At 52.7% G+C, this 25,466-nt stretch overlaps 3 protein-coding genes across 11 annotated transcripts in view; 1 reads left to right on the top strand and 2 right to left on the bottom strand.

The window, feature by feature from the left end:
• NDST2 (N-deacetylase and N-sulfotransferase 2) overlaps positions 1-7,584 on the top strand; it is an 8,491-nt gene extending 907 nt beyond the window's left edge. The window contains exons 2-15 of one of the 4 annotated variants that reach the window (XM_019625873.1): positions 214-352; positions 1,833-3,163; positions 3,338-3,425; positions 3,733-3,887; positions 4,073-4,258; positions 4,535-4,663; positions 4,796-4,978; positions 5,069-5,165; positions 5,528-5,651; positions 5,788-5,962; positions 6,164-6,334; positions 6,446-6,555; positions 6,756-6,858; positions 6,956-7,584. In XM_019625873.1, the coding sequence (XP_019481418.1) occupies positions 2,165-3,163; positions 3,338-3,425; positions 3,733-3,887; positions 4,073-4,258; positions 4,535-4,663; positions 4,796-4,978; positions 5,069-5,165; positions 5,528-5,651; positions 5,788-5,962; positions 6,164-6,334; positions 6,446-6,555; positions 6,756-6,858; positions 6,956-7,081 (2,646 nt within the window). In that variant the 5' untranslated portion in view covers positions 214-352; positions 1,833-2,164 and the 3' untranslated portion in view covers positions 7,082-7,584. Of the gene's footprint in view, positions 1-213; positions 454-1,585; positions 3,164-3,337; positions 3,426-3,732; positions 3,888-4,072; positions 4,259-4,534; positions 4,664-4,795; positions 4,979-5,068; positions 5,166-5,527; positions 5,652-5,787; positions 5,963-6,163; positions 6,335-6,445; positions 6,556-6,755; positions 6,859-6,955 lie in introns of those variants that run through there. The other 3 variants (XM_019625854.1, XM_019625864.1, XM_019625881.1) reach the window with 3 other exon arrangements.
• A 113-nt stretch (positions 7,585-7,697) lies between these two features.
• On the bottom strand, positions 7,698-22,016 carry ZSWIM8 (zinc finger SWIM-type containing 8). Of its 6 annotated transcripts, none has more exons than XM_019625819.1 (26): positions 21,304-22,015; positions 19,002-19,155; positions 18,659-18,753; positions 18,313-18,485; positions 18,040-18,147; positions 17,848-17,929; positions 17,593-17,713; positions 16,979-17,180; positions 16,655-16,830; positions 15,308-16,301; positions 14,440-14,571; positions 14,121-14,300; positions 13,836-14,019; positions 13,529-13,627; positions 12,835-12,959; positions 12,156-12,396; positions 11,904-12,062; positions 11,582-11,810; positions 11,119-11,408; positions 10,746-10,969; positions 9,715-10,203; positions 9,296-9,479; positions 9,018-9,194; positions 8,738-8,857; positions 8,307-8,417; positions 7,698-8,175 (listed from the first exon to the last, which is right to left on the bottom strand). In XM_019625819.1, the coding sequence occupies exons 1-26, from the start codon at positions 21,509-21,511 to the stop codon at positions 7,715-7,717; spliced, it is 5,718 nt and encodes a 1,905-aa protein (XP_019481364.1). In that variant the 5' UTR covers positions 21,512-22,015; the 3' UTR covers positions 7,698-7,714. The 6 variants fall into 6 exon arrangements, with proteins under 6 accessions (XP_019481364.1, XP_019481372.1, XP_019481380.1 ...); XM_019625827.1 differs by having other exon boundaries at positions 9,320-9,479; XM_019625835.1 differs by having other exon boundaries at positions 8,307-8,485; positions 21,304-22,013.
• A 1,545-nt stretch (positions 22,017-23,561) lies between these two features.
• CHCHD1 (coiled-coil-helix-coiled-coil-helix domain containing 1) lies at positions 23,562-24,857 on the bottom strand. Its single transcript, XM_019625789.1, has 3 exons — positions 24,689-24,857; positions 24,444-24,562; positions 23,562-23,852 (listed from the first exon to the last, which is right to left on the bottom strand). The coding sequence occupies exons 1-3, from the start codon at positions 24,810-24,812 to the stop codon at positions 23,748-23,750; spliced, it is 348 nt and encodes a 115-aa protein (XP_019481334.1). The 5' UTR covers positions 24,813-24,857; the 3' UTR covers positions 23,562-23,747.
• Positions 24,858-25,466: the final 609 nt, after the last annotated feature.

The following is a 25,466-nucleotide window of genomic DNA, read 5'->3' as shown; positions in this document are numbered from 1 at the left end:
CCCGGCCTTCCCCAAGCGCTATCACTGTGGCTTTCTCCCAGCCCAGGCCTGGATGACCCCTTTGGTTTCTCCCTCAGAAATCTCCCATTGCTGCACACACACACTGCACCGCCCCCCACTTACTCGGTGTTCCCACATCTATGCGTTTCATACCACACCCTACCCCAGTAGCTCCCTCCGCACCCCTTCCCTAAATATTGCTGTTTCTTCTAGGTATGAAGCTAAAATGCAGTGGTTAAGAGCACGGGCTATGGAGCTTGACAGGCCTGATTTTGAATCCCAGTTCCTCCACTGACTGAGCTGTGTGATCCTGGGCAAGTTCCTAAGCTTCTCTGGACCTCAAATTACTCATGTAAAATGGGGATCATAATAATATCTACCTCTTACTTACCTCTTAGGGCTGGTGTGAGCATTAAATATTTGGAAAGCTCTTAGAAGAATGTCTGGCAAAGAGTAAGCTCTCAATAAATGTTAACTATTATACTTAATACACCCCCAGTATCCACTTCCCTTCACTGACTTCTCATTACTGTGTTTACCCCAAAGAGTTGCTTCTAATTCTTAGGGCTCACCCCTTCCCATCACCATGTTGTTCCTCTCACAGTTCTCTTTTCATGTCAGTTTGTTTTACCTAGGCCAAAGGCGAACTATTCTTAAATCATGTCTCTCAATTCTGAAGGACCCTGCCTCTGCCTAATCACCCCTGAGATGTGTATGTGTGGGGGTGGGTGGTAAAGAGTGATTGCCAGCCACTGACCTTAATAGGAGTGGCTAACGTGGGGGAGTGACAATAAAGCTTCTAGAAGCAGTCTATCCATTTAAGAAAAAAGTCTCCAAAATTAGATCCCTTAAAACTGTTTCCAGATCACACTGACCTTACTCCTCTCTTGTACTGGTTGGATATTACTTAAGCTCCTGTTGCTGTGTCATCCAGCTTTACTCAGTTTGCTGTTTCTGTAACAGGATTCAGTTCCTCATGTCTCTCCAGGCTAGCTCAGGACTCTTCTGAGCTTTTAATGGATGAGGGTATAGTACCGCCTAGGCTAAGTTAGGAAGGAGAACTGGAGTGGATAGGGAGAGAGACTCTGGACTCAGCTCTCTGGCTTTTCTCAGGTCCCAGTGATGTGGCTTGCTCTGGGGTTACATTTTTATCACCACTTATGACAATGGCATGGTAAGGTGAAAGGCAGAGGAGTAATTAATTTGTCACAAGCAATGGAAAAGAGAGTCCCTAAGTTCTGGGTTTGGAAGCTAATAGAATGGTTAGCTAGCACCATTTCTCTTTCGTCTAAAATTTCTCCCACCATAGTGTCCACTTGACTGCAAGTTCGTTAATGCTGTTAGCCTGTGATGTTGGGTTTGATTGATGAGGAAGATTAACAGACTCATGAGTTTCCGCTTATCTGACATTTCGTTGGAGCACGGGACTTCTGGGGCTTTCCGTCCCTTCCTCACAGGAAGACCTGAGCTCCTACTGGCTGGCCAACTGCTCGGTCATGGGCTGGGAACTCCTTTCAGAGCAGGTTCATTTTCAGCCACTTGGGCTGTTTGGCCTCTTATTGATGAGAGATTTATTCCTTTCCAGCCCCTGAATATACTGCTCCAGCTCTGAGCTTAGCTCAGAGAGGGGAATTTAGACAGTATTCTAAGAAGGGAAACAACCTCTGAAGCTAAGGTATGAGATCAGATTGTGTTGTACAGTTTTGTGTTTTGTGTTTTTTTTGAGAACAAGTCATCCTGTGAGTAGAAGGTAAGAGAGATGTGTGAAGAGGGTAATGGATCAATGACACAGTTTTGAAGCGAGAAATAATCCATTGATTTCTTTCTTACAGATAGAAGAGGAAGAGATTGTGAACTTTGATGACCTCTGATGTGAGGAGCTCAAGCCAAAGGTGGAGCCTGGCTAGATTCGCACCCTGAAGCTATGGGCCAGGGGGCCATGGTGACCTGACACCAATGGACTCTGTCCAGTTGCCCCCTGTTGCCCCTTCTACCTCCCCTACCCTATACTAAGGGGACTTGTCTCCACCTCTTTAGGAAACTGACCCTGAGCGGATCCCTTTCCCCTCTTTTCCTATCCTTCCACCCTCCCAAGAGAGCCCCAGCTTGTACCATTCCTACCTCCCGTCCCTGAGGTAGTCCCCATCCCTGCCTCCCCCCCGCCATGCTCAAGCTGTGGAAGGTGGTCCGCCCGGCTCGGCAGCTGGAACTGCACCGCCTCATACTGCTGCTGATCGCTTTCAGTCTGGGCTCCATGGGCTTCCTGGCTTACTATGTGTCCACCAGTCCCAAGGCCAAGGAGCCCTTGCCTCTGCCCTTGGGAGACTGCAGCAGTGGTGGAGCAGCCGGCCCTGGCCCTGTACGGCCTCCAGTCCCACCTCGGCCTCCCAGGCCTCCAGAGACAGCTCGAACAGAACCCGTGGTCCTTGTGTTTGTGGAGAGTGCATACTCCCAGCTGGGGCAGGAGATTGTGGCTATCTTGGAGTCTAGTCGTTTTCATTATAGCACTGAGCTGGCACCTGGCCGAGGGGACATGCCCACACTGACTGATCATACCCGTGGCCGCTATGTCTTGGTCATTTATGAGAACCTGCTCAAGTATGTCAACCTGGATGCCTGGAGTCGGGAACGGCTAGACCGGTACTGTGTGGAGTATGGTGTGGGCATCATTGGCTTTTTCCGAGCCCATGAGCATAGCCTACTGAGTGCCCAGCTCAAGGGCTTTCCCCTTTTTCTGCATTCAAACTTGGGGCTCCGGGACTACCAAGTGAATCCTTCTGCCCCCTTATTGCATCTCACACGCCCCAGCCGCTTGGAGCCTGGGCCACTGCCTGGCGATGACTGGACCATCTTCCAATCTAATCACAGCACATATGAACCAGTGCTTCTTGCCAGCCTTCAGCCATCTGAGGTGCCAGGCCCAGTGCCTCGCCGGGCCCGGCTTCCCACGGTGGTACAGGACCTGGGGCTTCATGATGGCATCCAGCGAGTGCTCTTTGGCCATGGCCTTTCCTTCTGGCTCCATAAACTTGTTTTCGTTGATGCTGTTGCATACCTCACCGGAAAGCGACTCTGCCTGGACCTTGACCGCTATGTCTTGGTGGACATTGATGACATCTTTGTGGGCAAGGAAGGTACCCGCATGAAGGTGGCTGACGTGGAGGTCAGTCTTCTTTTCCCCAGAGGCCGTTTCAAGCTCTGACCTGACAGACTCCCTGCCTTGGTTCTGAGCTTGTCATAGACACAGCCCTGCCCTTTCCAGGCAGGAAGAACACTGCTTACGTTTCTCCTGCTCAGTTGCTCTCCTGATTTCTCGTGTCCCTGCTACTTTTCCCAGGCTCTGTTGACCACCCAGAACAAACTCAGGACCTTAGTCCCCAACTTCACCTTCAACTTGGGCTTCTCGGGCAAGTTCTATCATACTGGTGAGTTTATTCCCGTTCTTTCAGCATATCAGCCTTATTGGTCTGTCCCTTCACTGTCCATGTCCCTGGGTAGACAAGTTGGAGAAAAGGGGCAAGATGTGGAGTCAGAATGCTGTGAGGAGCTAGTGGTGGGTATGAATTTAGGTAAGCAGGGAGGCTGGAGGGCACATTGGCAGGGGGTAGGTAGTCAGTCTTAGGTGGGCAGATGTTGTCCCCAGGATGGAAAGTGGTCGGTGTTGTTACAGAACAAAGGAGGGCATAGAGGCTGACTGACTGGCTGTGGTCAGTGGTCAGTGTGTGGTCATAGGGACAGAGGAGGAGGACGCAGGGGACGACATGCTGCTGAAGCACCGCAGAGAGTTCTGGTGGTTCCCCCACATGTGGAGCCACATGCAGCCACATCTGTTCCACAATCGCTCTGTGCTGGCTGACCAGATGAGGCTCAACAAACAGTTTGCTCTGGTGAGACCCTTGGATCTCTTCCCCATGCTTTTTCCCAGAGATAATGCTTTCTTTCCAACCTTCCCCTAATGGGGTACCCTTTCTCTACGCTTTCCATTTTTCTTTCTGTGGAGGCATCCCCACCCTCTTTACCCTCTACTCCCCAAACCTCACCAGGTCCTGGTAAGAGTTTATGCCATTCCCAGGAGCATGGGATTCCCACGGATCTGGGGTATGCTGTGGCCCCCCACCACTCGGGCGTGTACCCCATCCACACGCAGCTCTATGAGGCCTGGAAATCTGTGTGGGGCATCCAGGTGACCAGCACTGAGGAGTACCCCCATCTCCGCCCTGCCCGCTACCGCCGTGGCTTCGTTCACAATGGCATTATGGTGAGGGACTCCTAGTACAAACTTGAATCACACTCCCACATTTTGAGTCTCCAACCTGCACTGACTTGTGTTCTGTCAGCTGCCAGTCCAGTTCATCCACATAATGGAGCAGAGGGGTAAAAAGTCATAATGTACATAGCAGGAGTTTTATTACTCTAACTTCAGACCGATTCCTCCACAAACCCAGGGAATTCTAATGCCTCGGGACTTTTGTTCTTCGTCCGCTTCTCATCCTACCTTTCAAATCTCATCTAGCCCTGTTTCTTTCCCCTCCAGGTGCTGCCACGGCAGACATGTGGCCTCTTCACTCACACAATCTTCTACAATGAGTATCCCGGAGGCTCTCGTGAACTAGACCGGAGCATCCGAGGTGGAGAGCTCTTTCTGACAGTGCTGCTTAATCCGGTAAGGTGCTGAGAAAGGGCTAGAAGATTGGAGAACCCAAGTGCTTGCAAGGCGTCTGGGACCTTTGCTCATCACGCCTGATTCTGAGGTGGGTGGGCTCTCCGACTCTGACATGCAGGCATCCCCTTGCAGATCAGCATATTTATGACCCATCTGTCCAATTACGGAAATGATCGTCTGGGCCTGTACACCTTTGAGAGCCTGGTGCGCTTCCTCCAGTGCTGGACACGGCTGCGCCTGCAGACCCTTCCTCCTGTCTCTCTTGCACGAAAGTACTTTGAACTCTTCCCTCAAGAGCGGAGCCCCCTTTGGCAGGTATGGGTGGAACTCTAGCTGACCAGATACATGATGGGGGTGGGGATTGAAGAAAAGATTAGGCCTTATCTGATTCCTGGCCTCCTTCAGAATCCCTGTGATGACAAGAGGCACAAAGATATCTGGTCCAAGGAGAAAACCTGTGATCGGCTCCCCAAGTTCCTCATTGTGGGACCCCAGAAGACAGGTGAATCATCCTTTATCAACTTTTCTGCCCTGCCTTAAACTCAGGATCTTGGGCCAAGGAACTCCTTTCTCATACCCACTCCTCATTAATTCAGTCTCTTGAGACAGCGATTCTTAACCCTGGTTGTATATCAGAATTATCGAGGTTTTTTTTCCCTAAAGATCCACAAGTGATTCTGATGCATAGTCATGTCTGAGAACCACTATTTTAACCCTTCCGTCAGCCTCTCTTACACTTTCCTTCTATGTCTAGTTTGGCCTAAGGGGGTTTTACTACCGAGAGTGGTTCTTTTCTCACCTTCAAGCCCATGTTGTTGAGCTGGCTTCTCTCCCACAACGGCCTGGATTTTCTCTCCTGTTTAGGGACCACAGCTATTCACTTCTTCCTGAGCCTGCACCCAGCTGTGACTAGCAGCTTCCCTAGCCCCAGCACCTTTGAGGAGATTCAGTTCTTCAACGGCCCTAATTACCACAAGGGCATTGATTGGTGAGACCGGGACCCCTTGAAATGCTTCTCAGAGGAACACTCCTGTCCCCCAAAATACCCCATTCCAGCTTCCATTGCACTAACGTCTGGCACCTTCACTCTGCAAATTCTCTGCCTCCTCTGTGCTGCTTCTTAGGTACATGGACTTCTTCCCTATCCCTTCCAACGCCAGCACTGACTTCCTATTTGAAAAAAGTGCCACCTACTTTGACTCTGAAGTTGTACCACGGCGGGGGGCTGCCCTCCTACCACGAGCCAAGATCATCACTGTGCTCACCAACCCAGCTGACAGGGCCTACTCCTGGTACCAGGTGAACTTGAAGCTAGGGACACATTAGGGCTTAAGGGAGGGAGGTGCTGACTGCTAGAGAGACACAAAGGAATAAGGGTAGGGAAATTAAGCTCATGCCTTGGAGAGGGGTCTCTATGCTGTCTGTTCACCAGACCCAAGAGGAGGGCAGAATAATTCTATCATACCACCAATCCCTTCTCTTACTGTTCCTGTCCTTCAGCACCAGCGAGCACATGGAGACCCAGCTGCTCTGAACTATACCTTCTACCAGGTGATTTCAGCCTCCTCCCAGGCCCCTCTGGCACTTCGCTCCTTGCAAAACCGCTGTCTTGTCCCTGGCTACTATTCCACCCATCTACAACGCTGGCTGACTCACTACCCCTCTGGACAGGTACAGTCCTCCAGTAGCCCTCATTGGGGTCCCCCTTCCCCTCCTCTTTCCTTCAGCCCAGAGGCTTCTAAGCAATACCACTTCTAAGAGGTAACCAATCCCTGTCCCTAGCTGCTGATTGTGGATGGGCAAGAGCTGCGTACCAATCCAGCTGCTTCAATGGAGAGCATCCAGAAGTTCCTGGGTATCACACCCTTTCTGAACTACACACGGACCCTCAGGTGGGAGAGCATGACCCAAGAGAGGAGGACTATGAGGGAAATGGGGAGGCAGGTTGACCATGTCTGTTTGGAAGACATGGATTTACCCTGTCTCGCAAGGAAAGACATGTGTCCCTGTGGGCTGGGAAAGGTAGTGTACATTTATGGAGCTTGGATTTCTTTTTTCCCCTGCCACCTAATGGCCTCTTCCTGTTGAGCAGGTTTGATGAAGATAAGGGATTCTGGTGCCAGGGACTTGAAGGTGGTAAGACTCGCTGTCTAGGCAAGAGCAAAGGCCGGAGGTACCCAGATATGGACACTGAGGTAAGTAAATTCTGGGGCAGGTTACCCTTCTCCACCGCCAAGATCTGATTCTATGTCCCACTCCTTACCATTTCTGCCTTCATTTTTCTCCTATCAGTCCCGCCTTTTCCTTACGGATCTTTTCCGGAACCATAATTTGGAGCTGTCGAAGCTGCTGAGCCGGCTTGGACAGCCAGTGCCCTCGTGGCTTCGGGAAGAACTGCAGCATTCCAGTGTGGGCTGATGTCCCAGCCTCCTGTACCAGCAAAGAGCCCCCTGCCTCCCTAAGGGGCGAGTCCACAGCAGGGCCCACAAAGGAGATTTAAGTGGCCTGGCCCCACCCCCTTCTACCTCAGTGGCCTCCAGGCCTGGGATGTCTGAGAAGGGATGGGCATCCCTTTCCCATAGCTCTGGGGTCTGATAAAGGGGCTTCCCTTGATACCCACATTATGGTACTAGCCACCTTTGACCCGTGGTCTTGGAAGGTAGAGAGGAACGAGAGGGTCCAGGCAGGGTATAGAGGAACATATTAATGAAAATGATTTCCCTCTTCATCCCCAGAGTGTATCTATCTATACCTGGATATGGGAGGGAGCCCTTACTGTGGGATTAATGGCATCTACCTGTGGCCCGGCCTCCCTAATGTCATTCACATTGAATGGGGATGAGGTCGGACAGTGGCTCATAGAGCTAGTATGAGCCCTAGCTGTGGGCTAGAAATGTCCTTAATAAACATCCTTATTTTTCTGTCTTGTCTGCCTCACTGAAGTGGGAGAAACCTAGAATAAAGTACCAGACTTGTCCCCTGGTTCAGGGTTCATCTGCATATGGAGGGAAAGAAGGGAAAGGCCCAGGCAGACTAGAGTAAAAAAGGAGTTTATATATTTATAAATGCCAAATAAATACCAGAGGCCACCCAGCGCCCCCTCCCAGATAGGGCTGTCTCCCCCAACCCTAGGCTTCTCGGGTCAGAGACATCTTGGCCCCAAGCTACAGCCAAAGAGCAGCTGCTAGTCTGGGCTACCAGGGAACTGGGTGGGGATGATCTGTCCAGCCAAGATTCACTCCCCCTGTGTGAGGGGCCCCCATAGCCACAGGCCTGGGTCCCTGTATAGGGCCCTAGGGGTGTCAGACTCAAGGGGAGAAGGTGGTCATCTCGAGTGAGACCTGTTGCCACAGCTCCTTGGTCTGTTTGCTGCGCTTGAGGTTCTGCAAGATGTCGTTGAACTGCATCATGCCCATGGGTGTCAGGCAGAAGGCGCTGCGGGCACTGCGGATCGCATTTACAAAGTCGTCGTAGTCGGCAGGGGTCAGGTGAATCAAGCGATGGTGGATATACTGGAAGAGGGTGTGCAGAGGATGAGCCACTAGGCACAGAACCAGGCCCCTGTGCCCTAGCATGCTGGGTGCTTTGTGCCATGCCTGCCCAGGAAGTGCTCCACCCTGCTCCATACTTCCTGGGTTGTCACCTGCATGTATGCCTGTTGACAGCGCTGCACCAGTTGGTGGAAGGCCGGGGCACGCAGATGGTTGTGGGCATGAGCAGGGCTCAGCCGCTGCAGCGTCTCCATGACGATCTCCTGCAGCACAAACGGGCTCAGCACCCCCTTGGCTGCCCCCACACAGAACTGGTGCACGTAGTTCACTCCTGGGGGGCAGGGGGAGGGGCATGAGACGGGGGTGGCCACCTCTGCCCTAGGGACCCAACTTTTATCTCTCAGCTCTGGCCTAGCAGAGAGCCTCCCTCCACCCCAGGAGCTGAGGTAGCCCCCCACCCCCCGCGCACGCACACATACCCGACCAAGGCCTGAACTCTGAGCAAGAGCTAGGAAGGAGGTCTGGGATAGGAATGGGGGAGCAGGTGGAGGCGGACAATGGTCCTGGGGAGGGGAGGTGTTACCCAGCTTTGCCGCCAGCCCCAGCAACCATTTGACATCATCAGTGTAGGGGGGAGAGCGGGAGAAGTTGTTGGGGTGATCATTGTGTGCCCGGCGACCCAGCATCTCCAGTGCCAACATTCCTGGGAGAAAAGAGTGGGCACATGGGGATGCATCCTCATCACCATCTACCCCAACTGGTACCTGACCCCATAGTAAACACATTAAGAGCTGTGGGTGGGAGTTGTTACTGAAGAGTCTCTGGCACAACTGCAGGTGGGGGTACAAGGGACCTCCTCTCACCAACACGGTAGGCAGCGTGCAGGTGGTGCAGGCTGTGTGGGTTGACAGGCTGGCTGTGCGTCTCCTCCTCGGGTGGTGGAAAACCCCCGCTCACCAGAGGGCTGGGCTGTGTGGTCAGGGCAGGCAACGAGGCACCCTGGATGGCTGGAAACGTAGATGCTGGATGGACACTGCTCACTGAGGGAGGGATGAAAGCCACGTGAGGAACTCGGCCCAAAGCGGGGCAGAGAGGATACCCTCCCTCCCTCCCCTGCCCAGTGTGCCTCCCCTCCATTCACCTGTTCCCTGTCCCCACAACTCACAGGCCACACTAGCGGGCAGTGGGAGCCCTGGCTCTGTGTGATAGGGATGTACTGTGATGGGTGCCATGGAAGGGACGGGGAAAGACACAGCAGTGGCAGCAAGTGAGGGGGGAGTCACCGAGTAAGGGTACTGAGCCCCCAGGAATGCAGGATGTACACCCTAGAAGCAGAAAGAGGAAGAGAAGGAAGATACTACATTATAATAGGATGCAGTTTCCCCCTTTGTCTCATAACCGGGTATTCCTACATTTCTTTTCTTATTTGGGCTGGGTACCCCCGATTCCCACCACCTCTCCCAGGACTCTTGGACAGCCCTGTTCTCCCAGAGTACCCCACTCCACCCCCCCGTGAACTGTTCGCCCACATCCCCAACCCCCCAGTATCACTGGTCTCACCTGTGGGTATGCAGAGCTGGGCACAGGGAAGACGGCAGGCCGGGGCATATGAGGCATGGGGTGGGCGGGGTGAGCTGGGTGGGTGAGGTATTGAGGGCTGCAGGGCAGGTGGGGCTGTAGAGCAGTATAGGGGTGCAGGCCAGGGGAATGACCATGCCCCAGTCCTGGTCCTGGATATAAACTGGACCCCACTGAGATGACTGGCACCACTGTGGCTGCTGCTGTCACTGCTGCCGCTGCCACTGTAACCGGCTCAGTCCCTGGGCCCCCCCTGCCCTCAGGCAGCCCCCGCCCAGCCTCCCCAGCTGCCCTGATCCCATTGGCACTACAGTTTGTAGCCCCTTCACGGGCTGTGGATGAGCCACCTGCTGTTTGCTCATATAGCCAGAACCACTGGTGAGCAACCTCAAACAACACTTCGGGGTACACGCCCCCACCCTTAGCCGCCTCTTCCACTGCCATGCAGGCCTTCTCCAACATCAGGTTATCCTGGAAGGGAGGGGCACAGAGGGTTAAGGGGGAAAGGCTTCACTCAGGGATGACATTCCAACGTCTCCCCCAGAGCTGGCTGGTTCCCAGGGTGGCATCGGAGGTCAGGGCCAATGCTCAGAGTCTGTGAGAGCAGTGAAAGCTTCACACAGACACTGAACAAATACTTGCTGACCAGTAGAAGTCAAGAACCAGGTTAGAGTCCCAGTTCCAAACTAATTTAGCCATTCCGTCCCATCCAAGTCCCATCATGTCCCCGAGGCCTTCCCTAAGCATTCCATCCTGATGATCATCTTGGTGCCTTATAGGCCTCTATTTCCTTATCTGTAAAATAGGAACAATCCTAACCTCAGAGATGTAAAGTAAAAGAAGTAATGGATGTGACAGCACATTAATATGTCAAGTGTCACCATGAGAGGACAAACTGGGTAATTTGTGAACTCCAGGATACAGGAATCAAGAGCTGGGCTGTCAGCTTTCCCCGTGCCCAACCTCCCTGCCCAGATGCCCCAAGCAGGTCCCCAGATTGTCTCTAGAAATACCTGCTCCTTGCACTGCACCAGGGCCCGCTGGATCTCATTGGGGTTCAACGCGTGGGCATGAGGCAGGCAGCTTAGGGCTAGTTCTGCTGCTGCCCTCACCATATTGGAGTCTCGTGCCCGTGATGCCCTGTCAGCCAGGGATGCAACCTCAGGAGGTGTCAGGTGCCCATCCCAGCATTCTACCAGTATAGTCAGGGCTGCACTGCCAATCTCCATTGCCTGGCCTTTGGGGAAAGGAGAGAAAAGCAGAGTGGGAAGAATGGGCACCACTGGGAAGTGGAAATGGCCTCTCTCCTATCAGATCAGTAACAATAATTGATTATCTCTATCACTTAATCTCCTCCCTATACCCAAATCAAAACATGGGATTTACCTGTAATCCAGGAAACGTGGGAAGAATAGGTACGTGAAAGCCAGTTGGGAGAAACAAAGTTGTGCAGGCCAAGGGCATAAAGCCCAATCTCGAAGGCGCAAAGGTGCAGGTTGCGATGAGGACCCTGGTGGCCCCCTGAGGAAGATGGGTGTGTGAAGATGGAAGTGCTGCTGTTGCCCCCTGCCTTGATCAGCACGGTCTTCGCCAGCTCGAAGTAGAAGTGTGCAGCGGCCTCTGACGGCTGATTGGGTACATGAGGGGCATGACTCTCGGGACGGCGGCCCTTGTACCTGAAGGGGCAATGGGGTAGGGACGGGGGTTGGGGTTTCTCTGAAATGAGTGTCCAGGTAGGTTGGGAAAGACCAGGGTAAGTGAGGACGTTGGGGGACAAGAATTGGCTTACACTAATAACGTGGCTCTAAGGGTGGGCCAGACCAGAGGAGACATGTTTCTTCCCACTGACCTGCCAACTTCAACTGTCTTCGCCCGGGCCCCTCCACTGGCACTGGCCCGGCGACTTCCACTGGAAGACGAGGAGCCCAGGGAATCTGAGGAAGAGCTGCTAATGCTGTCACTGTCCTGTCCTCGACCCCAAGAGGTAGGGGCCCAGCCTCCTCGAAGTGGCCTCCGGCTTAAGGTGGGGGAGCTATCCGATGTTGTTTCAGGGGCACTGCTGTCAATGCTGGCCATGCCTAACCCCCCAAAAGACAAGTCAGTCTCAGAAGTTCCAGAAGTCAGACTTTAGGAATATCCTTCCCTCCATGTCATCTCATGGGCTGTCATACCTGTGTGCTTCTTCTTAGGCCGCCCTGGGGAGCCCCAGCCCCGTCCATTGTAGCCTCCACGACTGCCAAGTGCCAGGCGGCTAGGAACCTTCCCTTCCGGCCTGGGGGTCAAAGCCGCCTCAGATGGGAGACCCTCACAGGGGGAATGTGGGGAACTCTCTAGGAGGGGAAAATACAGTGAGATGAACCCAGGAAAGGATCCCCAACATAGTTCCATACCATTCATCACCCTGCCCAGTGCCCCCACCTCACCAGGCATATTCTTCTCTGTGAAGCCCTCAGTGGGGCCTGGCCCAGCCCCTGCCACACTCCCTGGTTGAGCAGGTCCTGCAGAGCCTGAGGTTAGTGGCTGCAGGGCCCCTGGGGCAGATGGGGCCCCATGCTTTGAAGGAGATCTCTGGTTGGCTGTGGCTGGGCGGCTAGATGAGTAGAACGAACTCAGTGTCTGTGGCTTATGCGTCTGGCTCTCTCGATCCAAGAGTTTGTCTAAGATCTGGAGGACAGAGAAGGGTGACAGAATGCCCTTTATCTCCTATTACCTTCTTATCTCCTTGAAACAGATTAATACTACCTCCTCAGGAAGCCTTCCCCAGTTATAATGATAGGAGAACTTACTGGAAGATTGGGGCTGGCTTAAATATCTCCGTGTCCTCTATAACACTTACCACAGGGCTGAGTATATTGACATCAATAAATATTGAAACAAATGAATGGATAACTGACTTTATGCTCTCTGCTTCTCTTCCACCATTCTGCCCAAGTACTCCTATAAGTACCATTGGTTTCCTGTTCTTTATGAGATATTCCCAAGATTCCCTACTTATCTTCTATGGGCAGAATAGCCTTTTTCTCATTGTACTGAAAACTCCTGAGAAAGATGGTGGAATTTGCTCTCTTTGTCTGTCAAAATCCCAGTACCTCAGTCCCTTACCTTTTTGAGCTTGGCCTGGTCATCCTTGTAAGTGATCATTAGTGCCAATGCCAGATCACCCTTCTCCCGACGTGTGCCTTCACACAGGAGGGGATGCTCTGCCTCGCTCACTGTTGTCTTCATGCCTGTGAAAAGGACAGGCTCATAGGAACTGAGAATGGCCATAACTCCCAGGATAAATAGGCCATGGCTCCCCAGCCACCAGCATGTGACGTAAGGCTGGTCCAACCTACATCCTCTATGCAAAGTCCCCAATGCCTATCACACCCAGCTTAGCTAAGCTCAAATCTGCTTTTCTAAGACCTTCATGACCTGGCCCACTCTACCTTCCCAGAATACCCACCACTTTAAGGAGGTTGGGCTCCTTACTCTCATGAAGACTTGATGACCCGTCTTTATTCATGGTGTTTTGTCCCCCTATTTAGAATTTAACTCATCTTTTAACCCACATTCCATATTCTAACCCCTCCCTGAGGCCTTTCACTAGACACTTGTTTCACTGCCCTTATAACACCCAACACCCACAGCACATTTTGCCCTAAACTCTTAACTGTCTCATAGGCACTACTTGGTTAGACATGTCATCCTGGCTTCCCATTACCACAGGGTCCTTCAGAACCAGGCCCATGTCTCATGCCTTTCAAGGTCTGGGCCAGGCTTAGCTCAGACATGCTCAAGACATTGACACACTCACCCAAGGCAGCAACTGCTGCTTCAAATCCCAGCTCCTCATCCCCAGGCATCTCGTTGTTCCAGTTGCGACTTGGGGGCCGGGAACCCGTGGGAGAAACCACTGGGTGAAAGTTGGGGCAAGTCAGGCAGACAGAAGTATCATGGGAAAGAATGAAAGGGAGGGAACCCAAACTGTCATCACTACAGACCCTCCCAGGAAGCTGCCTGAATGAGTCCTGGCAATTCAGAGCCTTGGGGCTCTAGGTTTTTCCCTAGAGAGAGCAAGCCCTGCCCCATTTCCCCACCTGCTGTAGAGTCAGGCACCATACCTGGGGCACAGAGAACGTCAAAGATGAAACTGGCCAACATGAGAGGCAAAACAGGCCGATAGTCACAAAGTGTCCCCTCCCGAAGCTCCTCTGCCCGGCACCGCATGGTACTCATCTCACTCGGACCCAGAGGAATCTTCTTGAGCAAGGCAGCCACCTCAGATTCCTGGTATGCCAGCTTCACCTGAGGGCAAAGAAAGGAGCTCAGACCTCTAATACCTCAATGGAGATCGAGGTACAAGGCTCTGAGGAGATTACAGCATAGGCTAAGACAGAACCTCTGACCTCCAAGGCCTTGGTAGAAGCCGGGGGCCGCTGTAGCTCCAGGGCAAACATGCCAACTCGGAAGGCCAGGTTGTGGTGCTCTGGGCGCTCACTCAGTACTGTTAGCAGGAAGGCCGCCTTGGTCAGGGTGTTGGTAGCCACCCAGGTCTGACGGCTCGTAGACACCTTGTTCTTCTTGCCCTAAAGAGAGACGCACAAGGAGGCGGGCAGATGAGTCTGACTCCCCTGGGTGGAGGGACAAGGAGGCTCTCGCTTGGGGTAGGGCATGGGAGAGGGTTAGGGGTAAGTGGGGAGGGAAGGGGAACGGGGTCTCTCTCACCTTGGCAGGGGGCGGCTCTACCTTGAGGTCGGGTGGGTTGGCTAGCAGGTCCTGGGCAAGCTCCACAGTGAGACGAGAGGCCTCACTGCTGTAGCCGTGCGCATGCAAGGCCTCAGCACAGGCAAATAATACCTGGAGGGAGGACACGGGCACCAGGCAAGTTGAAGTCCAAGGGCAGGACACCATGCTCACTCATGCAGCAAACATCCCGTAAGCACCTGGGCCCTACGCTGGTCCTGGGTACACCACAGGAACTCACAGTCTCGTTACAGAAACCAACACCAAACCAGCATGAAGCTGGCTACTACTGGGCAAGGTCAAGAGGGGAGCAGGTGGGTAGGATGCCTCATTGGGGCATGGGGCAGACTCAGGGAAGACTTCTGAGAGGAAGTGATCTCTAAGATCTCTGAGATCTAAAGAAGGAACAGGAGCTAACCAGGTAAGGTGAAGGAAGAAGTTTCAACACAAAAAAGCCAATCTGTGCAAAAGCATAGATGCAAAGAGAGCACGGCAAGCTACAGGAATGGTTGAAATGAATGTAATGTAAGGGACAGAGTAGCTAGAGGAGGCTGGAGAAGCATGCAAAGTTCACAGCAAGTAAAGCCTCATAGGTCATGCCAAGGCCTTTCATTTTTAAAACTAAGAGCAATGGGAAACCACTTAACAGTTTTAAGCAGCAGAGTGACAATCAGACATTTCAGGAAAACTAATATGGAAGCAATGAAGGGAACGGACTACAGGCAGGGAGGCTAGTTAGGAGCCTGCTATAGGATTCTAACAGTCATGGCTATGGTCCTGACTTCCCCAACTAGAGTCAGGTGGCGCCTCTCCCAGCTGTGGCTCAGGTGTGCCCTCAGAGTCCCCTCACCTCCATGCGGCTCTCCTGTTCCAGTGGCTTCAGTCCAGCAAATAGGTCGTGCTCCTCCCCAGCCCCACCCTCGGCCTTCTCTTCCTCGCCCCCAGCCCCGTCCTGGGCATTCAGATAATATGCCTGGTAGTCATCATCCTCCTCTCCAACTGCAGGGGCTGCCTCTTTGGTTTTGGGGAGCCCATTTCCACTCTCATCTGTGGAAGGGAGGTAGTCCCTGGTGCAGACCTCCCTGGGTAGCAGGCCAGGGGGGCCAGCAGAAGCTGTGGGAGGTTCAGGCCCTTCTGAGAAGTACACACCACCATCTTCTTCGTAAGTATCTGGGGGTTCAGGAAGGAAGGTGGAAGGGCCTCGGGAGCCACCCGAGGGAGGGCAGGGTGGCAGGCTTTCAGGGAATCCACCAAAGGTGCTGGCCTCTGCACCCAGGGCCAGGCTGCTGTCATCCAGGCTCATCTCAGCCAGATCCGGCTCCAGGGAGCTGTCTTCACTGCTCAGCCGTCGCTTGCTCCCGCAGCCTGCTGAGCCCTTGCCCCCACTGCCAGCCCCACCCAGTGCCTTGGCTTTGCCCCCACCTGGACCCATCTTATGCAGAGCCTTATCTACTCCCTCAGCTGAGAGGCGGCGGGGACCCCTCTGTGACGAGGGGACCCCCTCACCCAACCCCTTGCGCTTGGCCCCAGGCTCCTTGGGCCGCACAGCTGGCTCAGCAGGAAGAGGACGGGGCCGCTCCCGGGATTCCTCCAGGCCCCCAGGTCGGGAGGCACCTGGCCGAGGGGGCAGGGCTCGGGCCCAGCACAGTGCCAGCTTCCGGTCAGTGCCGCTATAGGTGACACCGGGAAGTGGGTAGGCCTCTTCCCAGTTGAAGTAGCAGGCCTCCACCGCTGGCCGGAAACCAGGGAAGAGCCGCTCCAGAGTCTTCTTGTGTTGTCCCCGCTTCACATTCTCAATCACCTTCAGTTGCCACTGACAGAGCTGCGCACACAGTTCCCGGCGGCTGTGGGAACAAAGGGGTGAGGCTGCCGGGGGCTACACTCTGCACAGAGAAGGGTTGGAAGCGGGTAGATGAGGCATAGACCCTGGAAGAGGGGGCACAGGGAAGGACCCAGGGAAGTATTTCTTGAGCTAGATCCACAGACGTCACTCCAACACACAGGGATTTTGGAAAGTGGGTGCTATTTTAGGGGCAAGAAGAAAGAAAGCTTCTCAAAAAAAGGACACATAAATCACTGGTAACACCAGTGCTCAGCACCTCCCATTTCCCTGGGCAGGAAGGATGGCATGTCTATACGTGCACAAGGGGATGAGGGCCTGGTCTCCGAGCTGTGGTGAGCCTAGGGAGAGACTCACCGCTGAGGACTGAGTGCAGGGTCCAGCACAGCCAGCCTCCACAGTGTGACCATCTCATCACACATGCTGGCACATGCATGGGCTGCCACCTCTGACTGCCCATTGCTACGGCCCGTGTGCCCACTGGCACTGCTGTGTGAGGCTGAGGTGCGCACGCTGTACCACCAACCTGTTATCTGGAAACAAAGAGAACTCTGAGATGCACCTACTAGCTTGAAGAAAGGTAGAGTAACCCTCCCCAGCGTTCCTGTCATCAAGAGGGGAACAAACTTAAGGGAAGGAGAGAATGAACCACCACAGGCCTCCCCAACTCTAGGGAATTACCTGTTCGTAGGTGAGGCACTGGTCAGTGAGGATTTCCAACAAGGGGGCGGCATTGCTGTCCCTCCGTTTGAACATCTCCCGCACAATGCTCAGCAGGTTCCAGACACCCTCTGGCTCGCGGCCCCTCAGGGGGCGCAGCAGACATGCCCATTCAGCAGCAGCCGGAGGCTCCGTGGAAGACAGATACATGGAGTTCACATCGCTGTGAAAGTAGTAGAGTGAAAATTGATGACCCTAAGACAGAGCTGAATAAAGCAGGTGAAAGTGCAACAGGGTTTTGACACAAAAGGGGCCCTGACCCAAAATACAGAGTGAAGGGGGGAAAAGATGTCCGCAACAAAAATTCTTAATCTCCCTCTGCCTCAGCTTCCCAACCTCTGAAAGAAAGAAACATAACTTCTGCTCTACTTAGCTAAGAACAGGTCATTGTGTGGCTATACACAACTATCATCATCCATTGATTCATCAGTGACACCTTCCGTGTGCCAGGCACTGTATCAGTGCAGGGAATAAAAGATGGGAGGCACAGGCATTCATAGAAAAAAGGACCTGTGAGCAGCCTGAAGGATGCTCCCCTTCCACCACAGACACAGGGATGAGGAGATCCAATTTACCTGAAGACCACAGGAGAGGGGCCACAGAACTTGTGTAGCGTCTTCTTGATGTTGTCAGTGAGTGTCGATTCATCCAAATACCAGGTACTTTGGTCAGAGGCCGAGGGCCCTGCTGTGGGGTCTGGGGGTGAGAGGCAGTCAGTCACCTAGACATAGGGGCTTGGATTTGCCTGACAACATCAAGCCTTTAATGAGTGGCGCTCTGTACTACCAGCTTGCTTTCTTCTTACTGCCCTTCTTTCTCTCCACACTCACCTGGGGCTCCACACACTGTATTGATGGCGGTTGACTGGGAGGAGAGGAGTTCATCCAGGAGACGCTGGGCTGTGGGGAGGATCTAAGGGGAAAGGGGACAAAGGCATAGGTGACTCACGGAGGCCTGGGCCTAATAGGAAGGCTGATAACGCAGTCCCAGAGCCAGCTGGAGGGTGTGCCAACCTCACTCACCTGCTGAGGGAGCTCACTGATGAGGTACTGAGCAAACTTCTGCAGCTGGTCCCTCTGCAGCCGCGACAGGGACTCTGAGACTGGGGCCCGCAGGCAGACTGCAGATGCCTGAAGGGAACAGAGAAACAGAACGACCTGAGGAAAGGCTCGCTGATGCTGGGCCTGGAGACAGAAGGCAGAGTGGGGGAGGCGAAGGGTCTCACGTTGTGGCCAGGCATGCAGCAGAGGGGGAGTGGAGCGAAGGGAGGGCCAGGCAAATTGGGAGGGCCTCACATTGTGGATGCGGAAGAGGCAGAGCGCCACCACGTGGGTGCACCACTTGGCCCCAGCCCCACAGGTGCAGCTGCAGGAAGTGACCCGGCAGCGGTCAAACATCACAGCCACGTTGTAGGCCCCTTTGGGGGGGACCATCTGAGGTGGCACCACTGTAGCACTCAGGTGGAACCCTGGGGAGAAACATGGCTGTGGTCAGGAAGGGCCACCCAGACCCGGGTCTCTGCCCTCGACTGCGGCCCTGCCATTATTCAGACAACCTGTTCGGGCTTCTTGCAGGAGGTCCTCAAGTCACAACACAAGGACGGGCGGGGCAGGTGGTGCTGCCCGGCATAGCGACCCTTACCTATCTGCAGCGGGTCCTTCACAGCCCTCATGCGGAACAGCTGATCCCCGCGCTGGAACTCATCTGCACTGCCATTGGCCAGGCACGAATACAGCCTGAGGGGGAGAAGAGGGCAAGACCCGGCTCAGCAAACGGCCTCTATAGACCCCGGAGGAGACCACAGTGCCTGGGGTCATCTTCCCAGTGTCACTGCCTCTTGGGGAACATCCCAGGCACTCCCTCCTCCCCTTGTCTTCTTCCTACTACAGCCCCAAATACAATATCTCCTTTGTTCTGTGCGAAGCACGGCACACTGTGTGAAATATCAGGACCCCACTCCCCACCATTAGTCTTTTAGCCTCACCGAATATCCTCTTCATTCTCGGGAAAGCTCCAAAAAGCAATTCGGAGCTGTAGCTGCTCAGGCACTGGGGGGTAAACTTTCTCCACCACTTCAAATGGGATATGAAAGGCCACCTGCTTTGCCGACAGCTCCACCAATGGGATCACCAGGCCATCTTTGGAAACAAAGGTTGAGGTGAGGGGAAAGAGAAGGGAAAATGAGAAAGGCCATATTTACTTGGCACCATTGCCAGTGCCACCTCCCATGCCCCACCTTCACTATGAAAGAAAGGGCAGATCTGTATGAAAAACCAAGGGACCCTCCTGTCAGGATACACTAACCCTTAAGACTCCATTTGGGGAAGGGGAGCTAAACAACCCCAGCCCACAGCCTGCTACCTAAGGTCTAGAACAGAAACACCAGGGATATCCCAGAAACTCCTGGCAGCAAACAGGTGTGCTCCAGGATCCTAGCAAGTAACGCCTTTCACAAGGCCCAGCATCTAATTTCCCATATACCTAGCACTTTAGATTCATATTACATTGTCAGTGTCTCTCCTCTGGCTTTCTCTTCTCTAATTGCTTTTTTACTATCCCTTTTCTCTAGATGATTCCAGGCCTCTATGTAAGGAGGGAAGATAGACCAGAGCCCAGTTAAAAGACAGACCTCCAGAAGCAAGAGAGGCTGCACTTCTTTGGCACACCTGAACTCTGGCTTCCCCCAATGGAAGCCCTGTGGGGAGGTGGGAGAGATAGGCTATCCCAAGGGAACCTAGGTGCTGCTCCTGGAAACACCTGGAGTAGGATGGAGTTACCACTCAAGGTTTCCCACTGTTTCAATCAAAAAGCAGTGAAACACAACAGACTGCTTATCTCACCAAATTGCTAGTCAGATTAGAAAAGAGATCAGAAAATCATGGAGTTCAAAGGAATCTTTTCTTAAAAAAAAGTTAATCTCCTTATTTTACAAAAGAGCAACTGAGGGTAGCCTGGGGCTGGAGCAGGTAGGGGGTGGATGAATGAATGACATGCTTTCCTAGATTTTAACCTGTTCAGGAAGCTACCAATACGTTAAATATCTTCACCACCATGACTTCATACTTCCCTCAAAGTGAGAGAGCTCTAAGCCTCAGGCCACCCACACATGCAAATATGTAAGAAGCAGAGAAGCCATACAGGACCCACAGTGAAACTGCCGATGATCTGTGTGTGTGTGCGTGTGCGTGTGCGTGTGTGTACACAAAGCATATGCCTCTCTCCCCAACCAAAGCCAAATACTACCACTCCTAAAACGTAACACATGTACATTTCTGTCCCAAAAGGGTGGGTACTAGAAGTCTCTGCAGGGCAGTTTGGAATACAGGACTCTTGGAATGGCCAGGGTAGAATCACAAATGAAACCCCTCAACTGCTGAAAAAAGTCAGCTTCCACTGAGGTCCAGGACACAAATTGTGCCATGGAGAAGGCAGGGAAAGGAGGTGGTGAGTCCTGAGCCTGTGGAGTTTCTCTGATCGTCACTCTCCTCTCCATCCTGTTTAAAGCAAAATTCTTCACAGCAATAATCAGTTAATTCACCGAAAGATCCAAGGATGAAAGAAACGCACAGCGCAAAGCAGGAAGAGTGCTTCATAAGGAGACTCCAGAGACAATTACCCACACCCCTCTCCAGACCCCAGATGATGGAAATCTAAGGCTTCAATCGAGTAGTCCCAAGCCTTGGCTTCTGACAGATGTTCAGTATGGCTAGGAACCAAGCCTCTGATCCAAACCTATGGAACCATGGAATCTACTCTCACAGGCCAGTTCACCTCCACTTTCTTCTGGGTGGGACCCCTTAGTGCAGCTGGGATCAGAGATCATCACTCTGAATCGAGAAGCTCCCAGTTCACTTAGCAATGGGATGACACAACTCAAATGGTCACAGTCCACCCCGTTCCCACATTCTCTTCTTTCTACTTTCTGGCTTGCCTCAGGCTGAACTCGGTACGCATTTTCAAGTCCGAGAAAATATTCTTCTTTCTTACCCCATCTCTAAGGCAAATCAACAAAAGATATCCTTTCTGTCGCTAATAGTCCTATCCAACCCAGGATTTCCCAGTCTTCATCCCAAATCACACACGCGCGCGCGCGCGCGCGCGCTGCTGTGGACAAGCTCGCCCCAAAAAGACCAGAAAAGCGAGTCCTGAAGTCCGTTCAAAGCTTGGTACAGCTCGCGGTCCCGGACAGCTCCCGAGCAGGGACAGCTCCCGAGCAGGGACAGCTTTCGAGCAAGGCCGGAGCAGGGCCTGCCCGCTCCCCCAACCCCCACCGGGCTCACCCTCACCTCGCATTCTGGTACCGCCACTGCCACCTCCGCCACCGCCGCCAGTCGGGGAATTGGGCCCCGCTGACTGTTTGCGCCATCCCCGCCAGTTCTGGCAGAGGCTCTCGGCCTCGGAGATGAAGGAACAGAGCGAATCCTCCTCAAAGCGATCCGAATCCTCGAAGGAGAAGCGCTCCCCGTCCTCCCACTCCGCGAACATCAGCTCCATGGGGCCCGCACCCCCCGGGGCCGGGTCCCCCCCCGCGGATCCGGGGCCTGGGCCACCGGCTGGGGACTGAGGGGAGGCCCGGGGCCTGAGGGGCGAGCCGGGGCTGGGGGTGGCCGGGGCGCTCAGGGCGGCCGTGCCGGGCAAGGATCTCAGGCCTGGGAGGGATAAGGGACCGGGCCTCGCCCCACTGCGAGGTGCGAACGGTGATCGCGGCCAGTATCCGAGACTCAGGGCCCGGACGAAGCGCTCGGCAGCCGGGGCCTCTCCGCGGCTGCGGCACCGCCTCCCCCATCAGCTGATCTTAACTTCCGGCCGCGCCGGCCACCACCACTTCCGCCCTCGAGCGCTCGTGGACTGCACAGAGTACAGGCAGATGGAAGTAACTTGTGTTTAATTGCTGCATTTCCTACTTTAATTTCCTCGAACCCACCCTCTGATACCATAAAGGAAGCCAACCCCCCAAAGGTTTACAAGGTATACAAGACGACCACAGATCTAGCCGTAACTCTGCATCCATAATGTCCCCAAGGAATAAACATTCGCCAGGAATGCCGGGAACCGTAGGCTGTCAAGCAACACCACAGGAATCATTGGGTAGAGTTATTGTCCTAACTCCGGATAGGCCCCGTGGCCGCTTCCCCTTCTGGTAATTGTAGTCCAGAACCCTGCATTCCAGAAGACTTCATAGGATCTAATTGGGGAAGCACCAGGAAAAGAAAGCTGTTGACTTCAGGAAATGGTTGTGCTGTTTGTCATTGGAGCCTTTGAGACTAGAGGTTCCTAGCCTTTTTGTGTGCCAGGGACCTTCAGCAGCCTGGTTAGGTCCCTGGACCCCCTTCTAGGATTGTTTATATATGCACAAAATAAAATACAAGAATTATAAAGGAAACCAATTATGTTGTAACACAATTATCAAAATAATAAAACAAATTTGTAACATAGTAATACTTTATTTACACATTAAGTAAGATCCAGCAGCAAGTGTAACAACTACCATACTTTTGAAGCTAGTGATGAGTATAAATGATAGTAATTTTAACCTGTTCAGGAAGATACAGTAAGTTAAAGATGTAACAAACTAACATATAAAAATGTTGTAGGGCTGGCTGAGTGGCACGATGGTTAAGAACTGGCTTGGGATGCCAGAGGGCCCTGGTTCAGATCCCACATATGAGGGCCAGTGACACTGCCCTCCACAGCTAAGATGCTGAACAGCAGCTCAACCTGGAGCTGGGCTGCCGTGAGTCGCTGGCGACGTAGGCTGCAGCCCCTGTGGCAGTGGGTTGCCATGGGCTACCGTGTGTAGCCAGCAGCCAGCGTGAGCAGCCAGCAGCCACCATGAGCAGCAGTCCAGAAGCTGGCGACTGATCTGCCTCACCTGAGAAGAGCGCAATGATGGTGCCAACTTGGGCCAGTGAAGCAATGTCCTCCACATGGATAAGTTAATGAGAGACACAGACAGGTAACACACAAAGAAGGTAACTGACAATTAAGTCTCAGTTTCACCACTTGGGAGAGTCCAGTGGACAGGTCCCTGGAGAATGCAGACAAATAATAATCAGCTCTACTTGATTACTGTCATGTGGGAATAAGAAACTAGGGTTGCCAGATCTTTTGCTTTTTTAAAGAAAAGCGAAAATTTGCAATTTTTTATGACTTTCCTTTTTTTGAATGTGGTCAGCTAATTTAAAAACAAATTTTAACTGTGTGAGCCAAATAAAATACGTCTGCAGTACCTTTGGATCACTGGTTTGTGAAGTTCTGATCATTCTGGGAGCATCTTGCAGGGGCTATGCGCAAAGTAGGTAGTCACTAAATACTTACAAATGATGGAAAGAAAAAACAAACTGTGCATATAGGCAGACTTCAACATCCTTAGTGCATCCAAAGGCAAGGGCACTAAATGGTGTTAAGGAGTTCAAGTGCAGGATAAGATGAAAGTTTTTGTCCTGCTCCTGAGGCAAATCAAGCACAAAGAACTTCCAGAGTCTAGGGGAGGATACAGGATTCATGTATGGAGGGAGTACCTAATCCACAACAAAAGGCCAAGTTCTCTTCAGAGGCTTTTATTTCGAGATAAAGCACAACTGCCATCCAGACAATAACTCCAAAGGGTGAAAAAAGTGTTTTGCCTCCTTTTATCCTTCAAATAGAGCATATCAGTGCAAATGTCTCTAAAACGCTTCTGATAGTTCTCAGAAGCTACAGTCCAGTTATTGGAAATGCTTCTCCATTTTCAGCTGACATGAGATTTGTTAGGAAACCTCTGTAGCAACATATTCAATTTCTTGGGAGGTAAATTCCCAGACACTCCCTGGATTGATCTCATCTTTCGGGCTGCCTGAAAACACAAAACAAAAACAAAAATGACAGCTCTACAATTTGTCCTGACCTAGGCCGGTAGTTCTCACAACACTCCAAAGCACCCTAAGATACTAACCAGCCTGGAGAAATACATGTGCCATCTTCTCAGTCCCCTTTCAACAAAAGGGACGTCGGACCTACAAATGACTGTAGGATCTGATGCTATGATGCTAGCTAGCAACTAAGCCTAGGCTAGAAACCAAACACTCTGTCCTTCACTATCTTTAGTTCCATTTCAAAGAATAACGCCTATGTAAGCAGCAATTTAAACTTTACAAAGTGGTTTCCCACTCATTCCTTCATTTGACACTCACAAAATTCTGTAAGATAGACATTAATAGTAACCTCATTTTAGCTGGTAAAGTTCAAGTTCAAGATCACAATCCTTAATATCGTAACCTTTCCTACTTAGTTGTGGGTGAAAGAGCTCCCAAAACTTTTCCTCGCCCTTTAGAATGAGAGGGGCTTCCTTATCATCTAGCAAGAGGAAGGGAAAGCCATTACTTAACATTACATCCCCACACTCTAATTTTCCTCTCAAGAGGGCACCCCAGGAGCCTTCAGTCACCTCAGCCTTCGAAGCACAATCGAAGAAGTCCTGGATCTCTTTTCTGCACGCTTCGTCGCGAAATTCATTCTGCTTCCAGCAAGCCATCATCACTGACATCTCCGTGATACAGGTCGCCTCTGGAGGGGAAGAAAGTGGGGACCCTCAGTCACAAGGAAACCCTTACCTTCCAGCGCTCCCACCCAGTCGCCCCCCTGCACCCCTCCGGCTTCCGCTCTGGAGCCTCCTCGGCTCCGACTACTCACCGCCCTTCTCCCGCCGCCGTTCTCCGACACGATTAGCTAGGATGAGGGGCTTGCTGGGCTTCAGTATAGGCTTCCGCGGGTTTCCAAGTCGCGCTAGGCGGCCCCGCAGGCTGGGCGTCGCCATTGCGCACCGGGCTCCCGGCAGGCTCTGCGGCGCCGTGCGTGACCCTGCTTGACCCCTACGAGCTGCGCGAGGTTCAGCGCGTGGCCGACGGGAAGTTCGGCAGCCTGTTGACTTGCGCCTTGGTTTTTTCTTGGCCGGGTCGCTGGGCTGCTGGGCTGGAACACGGGATGGTCTCGAGTCTAGACCACTGTGTAGGTTAGGAGAATCTCTGGGGCTTGCGCGCCGACCTAGGTCACTCCTTTGTGGGTTCCGGGCCTTGAAGTCTCGGGCAGTACTGTTCCGGGAACACCCAGGAAAAGGCCCCGATAAATAAACACTCATTTAGCGTGCTAGCCCGCTGGACTAGAGAGTGATTGACGTAGGCAAGGCCAGCAAGCATGGGAGCGAATCGAAACATGAGGCCTTAAGGTGTGTTAGGTTGGGAAAGATATTTGTTTTAATAACTCTTCAATTACTATTGGTTTTGACTACCTTTAGAACCACCAGAAAGCCTCAAAGAAAAATTAGGCTCACTTATTTAAACAGCTGCTACTACTTAGATATCGTTTGCTCGTTAGTAATCTCTTTGGATAGGGTGGTTTAAGCACTTTCGTATTCAGTCTTACTTAATCCTCTTGCCAGTCCTGTAAAGATACTTAATATCATTCCTATTTA

The sequence above is a fragment of the Hipposideros armiger genome, unplaced genomic scaffold (genome assembly GCF_001890085.2).
Source record: "Hipposideros armiger isolate ML-2016 unplaced genomic scaffold, ASM189008v1 scaffold_15, whole genome shotgun sequence".
Classification (NCBI taxonomy): domain Eukaryota; kingdom Metazoa; phylum Chordata; class Mammalia; order Chiroptera; family Hipposideridae; genus Hipposideros; species Hipposideros armiger.
The sequence above is the reverse complement of the archived record's forward strand: the minus strand, read 5'-3'. Positions and strand labels throughout refer to the sequence as shown.

Excerpts from the sequence above, each read along its gene's own strand:
- ZSWIM8 (XM_019625801.1), bottom strand. The coding sequence starts at position 21,511 with ATGGAGCTGATGTTCGCGGAGTGGGAGGACGGGGAGCGCTTCTCCTTC. Across the intron at positions 13,628-13,835 it reads TGACGTTCTCTGTGCCCCAG|TGGTTTCTCCCACGGGTTCC; the intron begins GTATGGTGCCTG and ends ACTTTCACCCAG. Across the intron at positions 10,204-10,745 it reads TGGTGCAGTGCAAGGAGCAG|GATAACCTGATGTTGGAGAA; the intron begins GTATTTCTAGAG and ends CCTCCCTTCCAG.
- CHCHD1 (XM_019625789.1), bottom strand. The coding sequence starts at position 24,812 with ATGGCGACGCCCAGCCTGCGGGGCCGCCTAGCGCGACTTGGAAACCCG. Across the intron at positions 24,563-24,688 it reads ACGGCGGCGGGAGAAGGGCG|AGGCGACCTGTATCACGGAG; the intron begins GTGAGTAGTCGG and ends CTTCCCCTCCAG. Across the intron at positions 23,853-24,443 it reads ATTGTGCTTCGAAGGCTGAG|GCAGCCCGAAAGATGAGATC; the intron begins GTGACTGAAGGC and ends TTGTGTTTTCAG.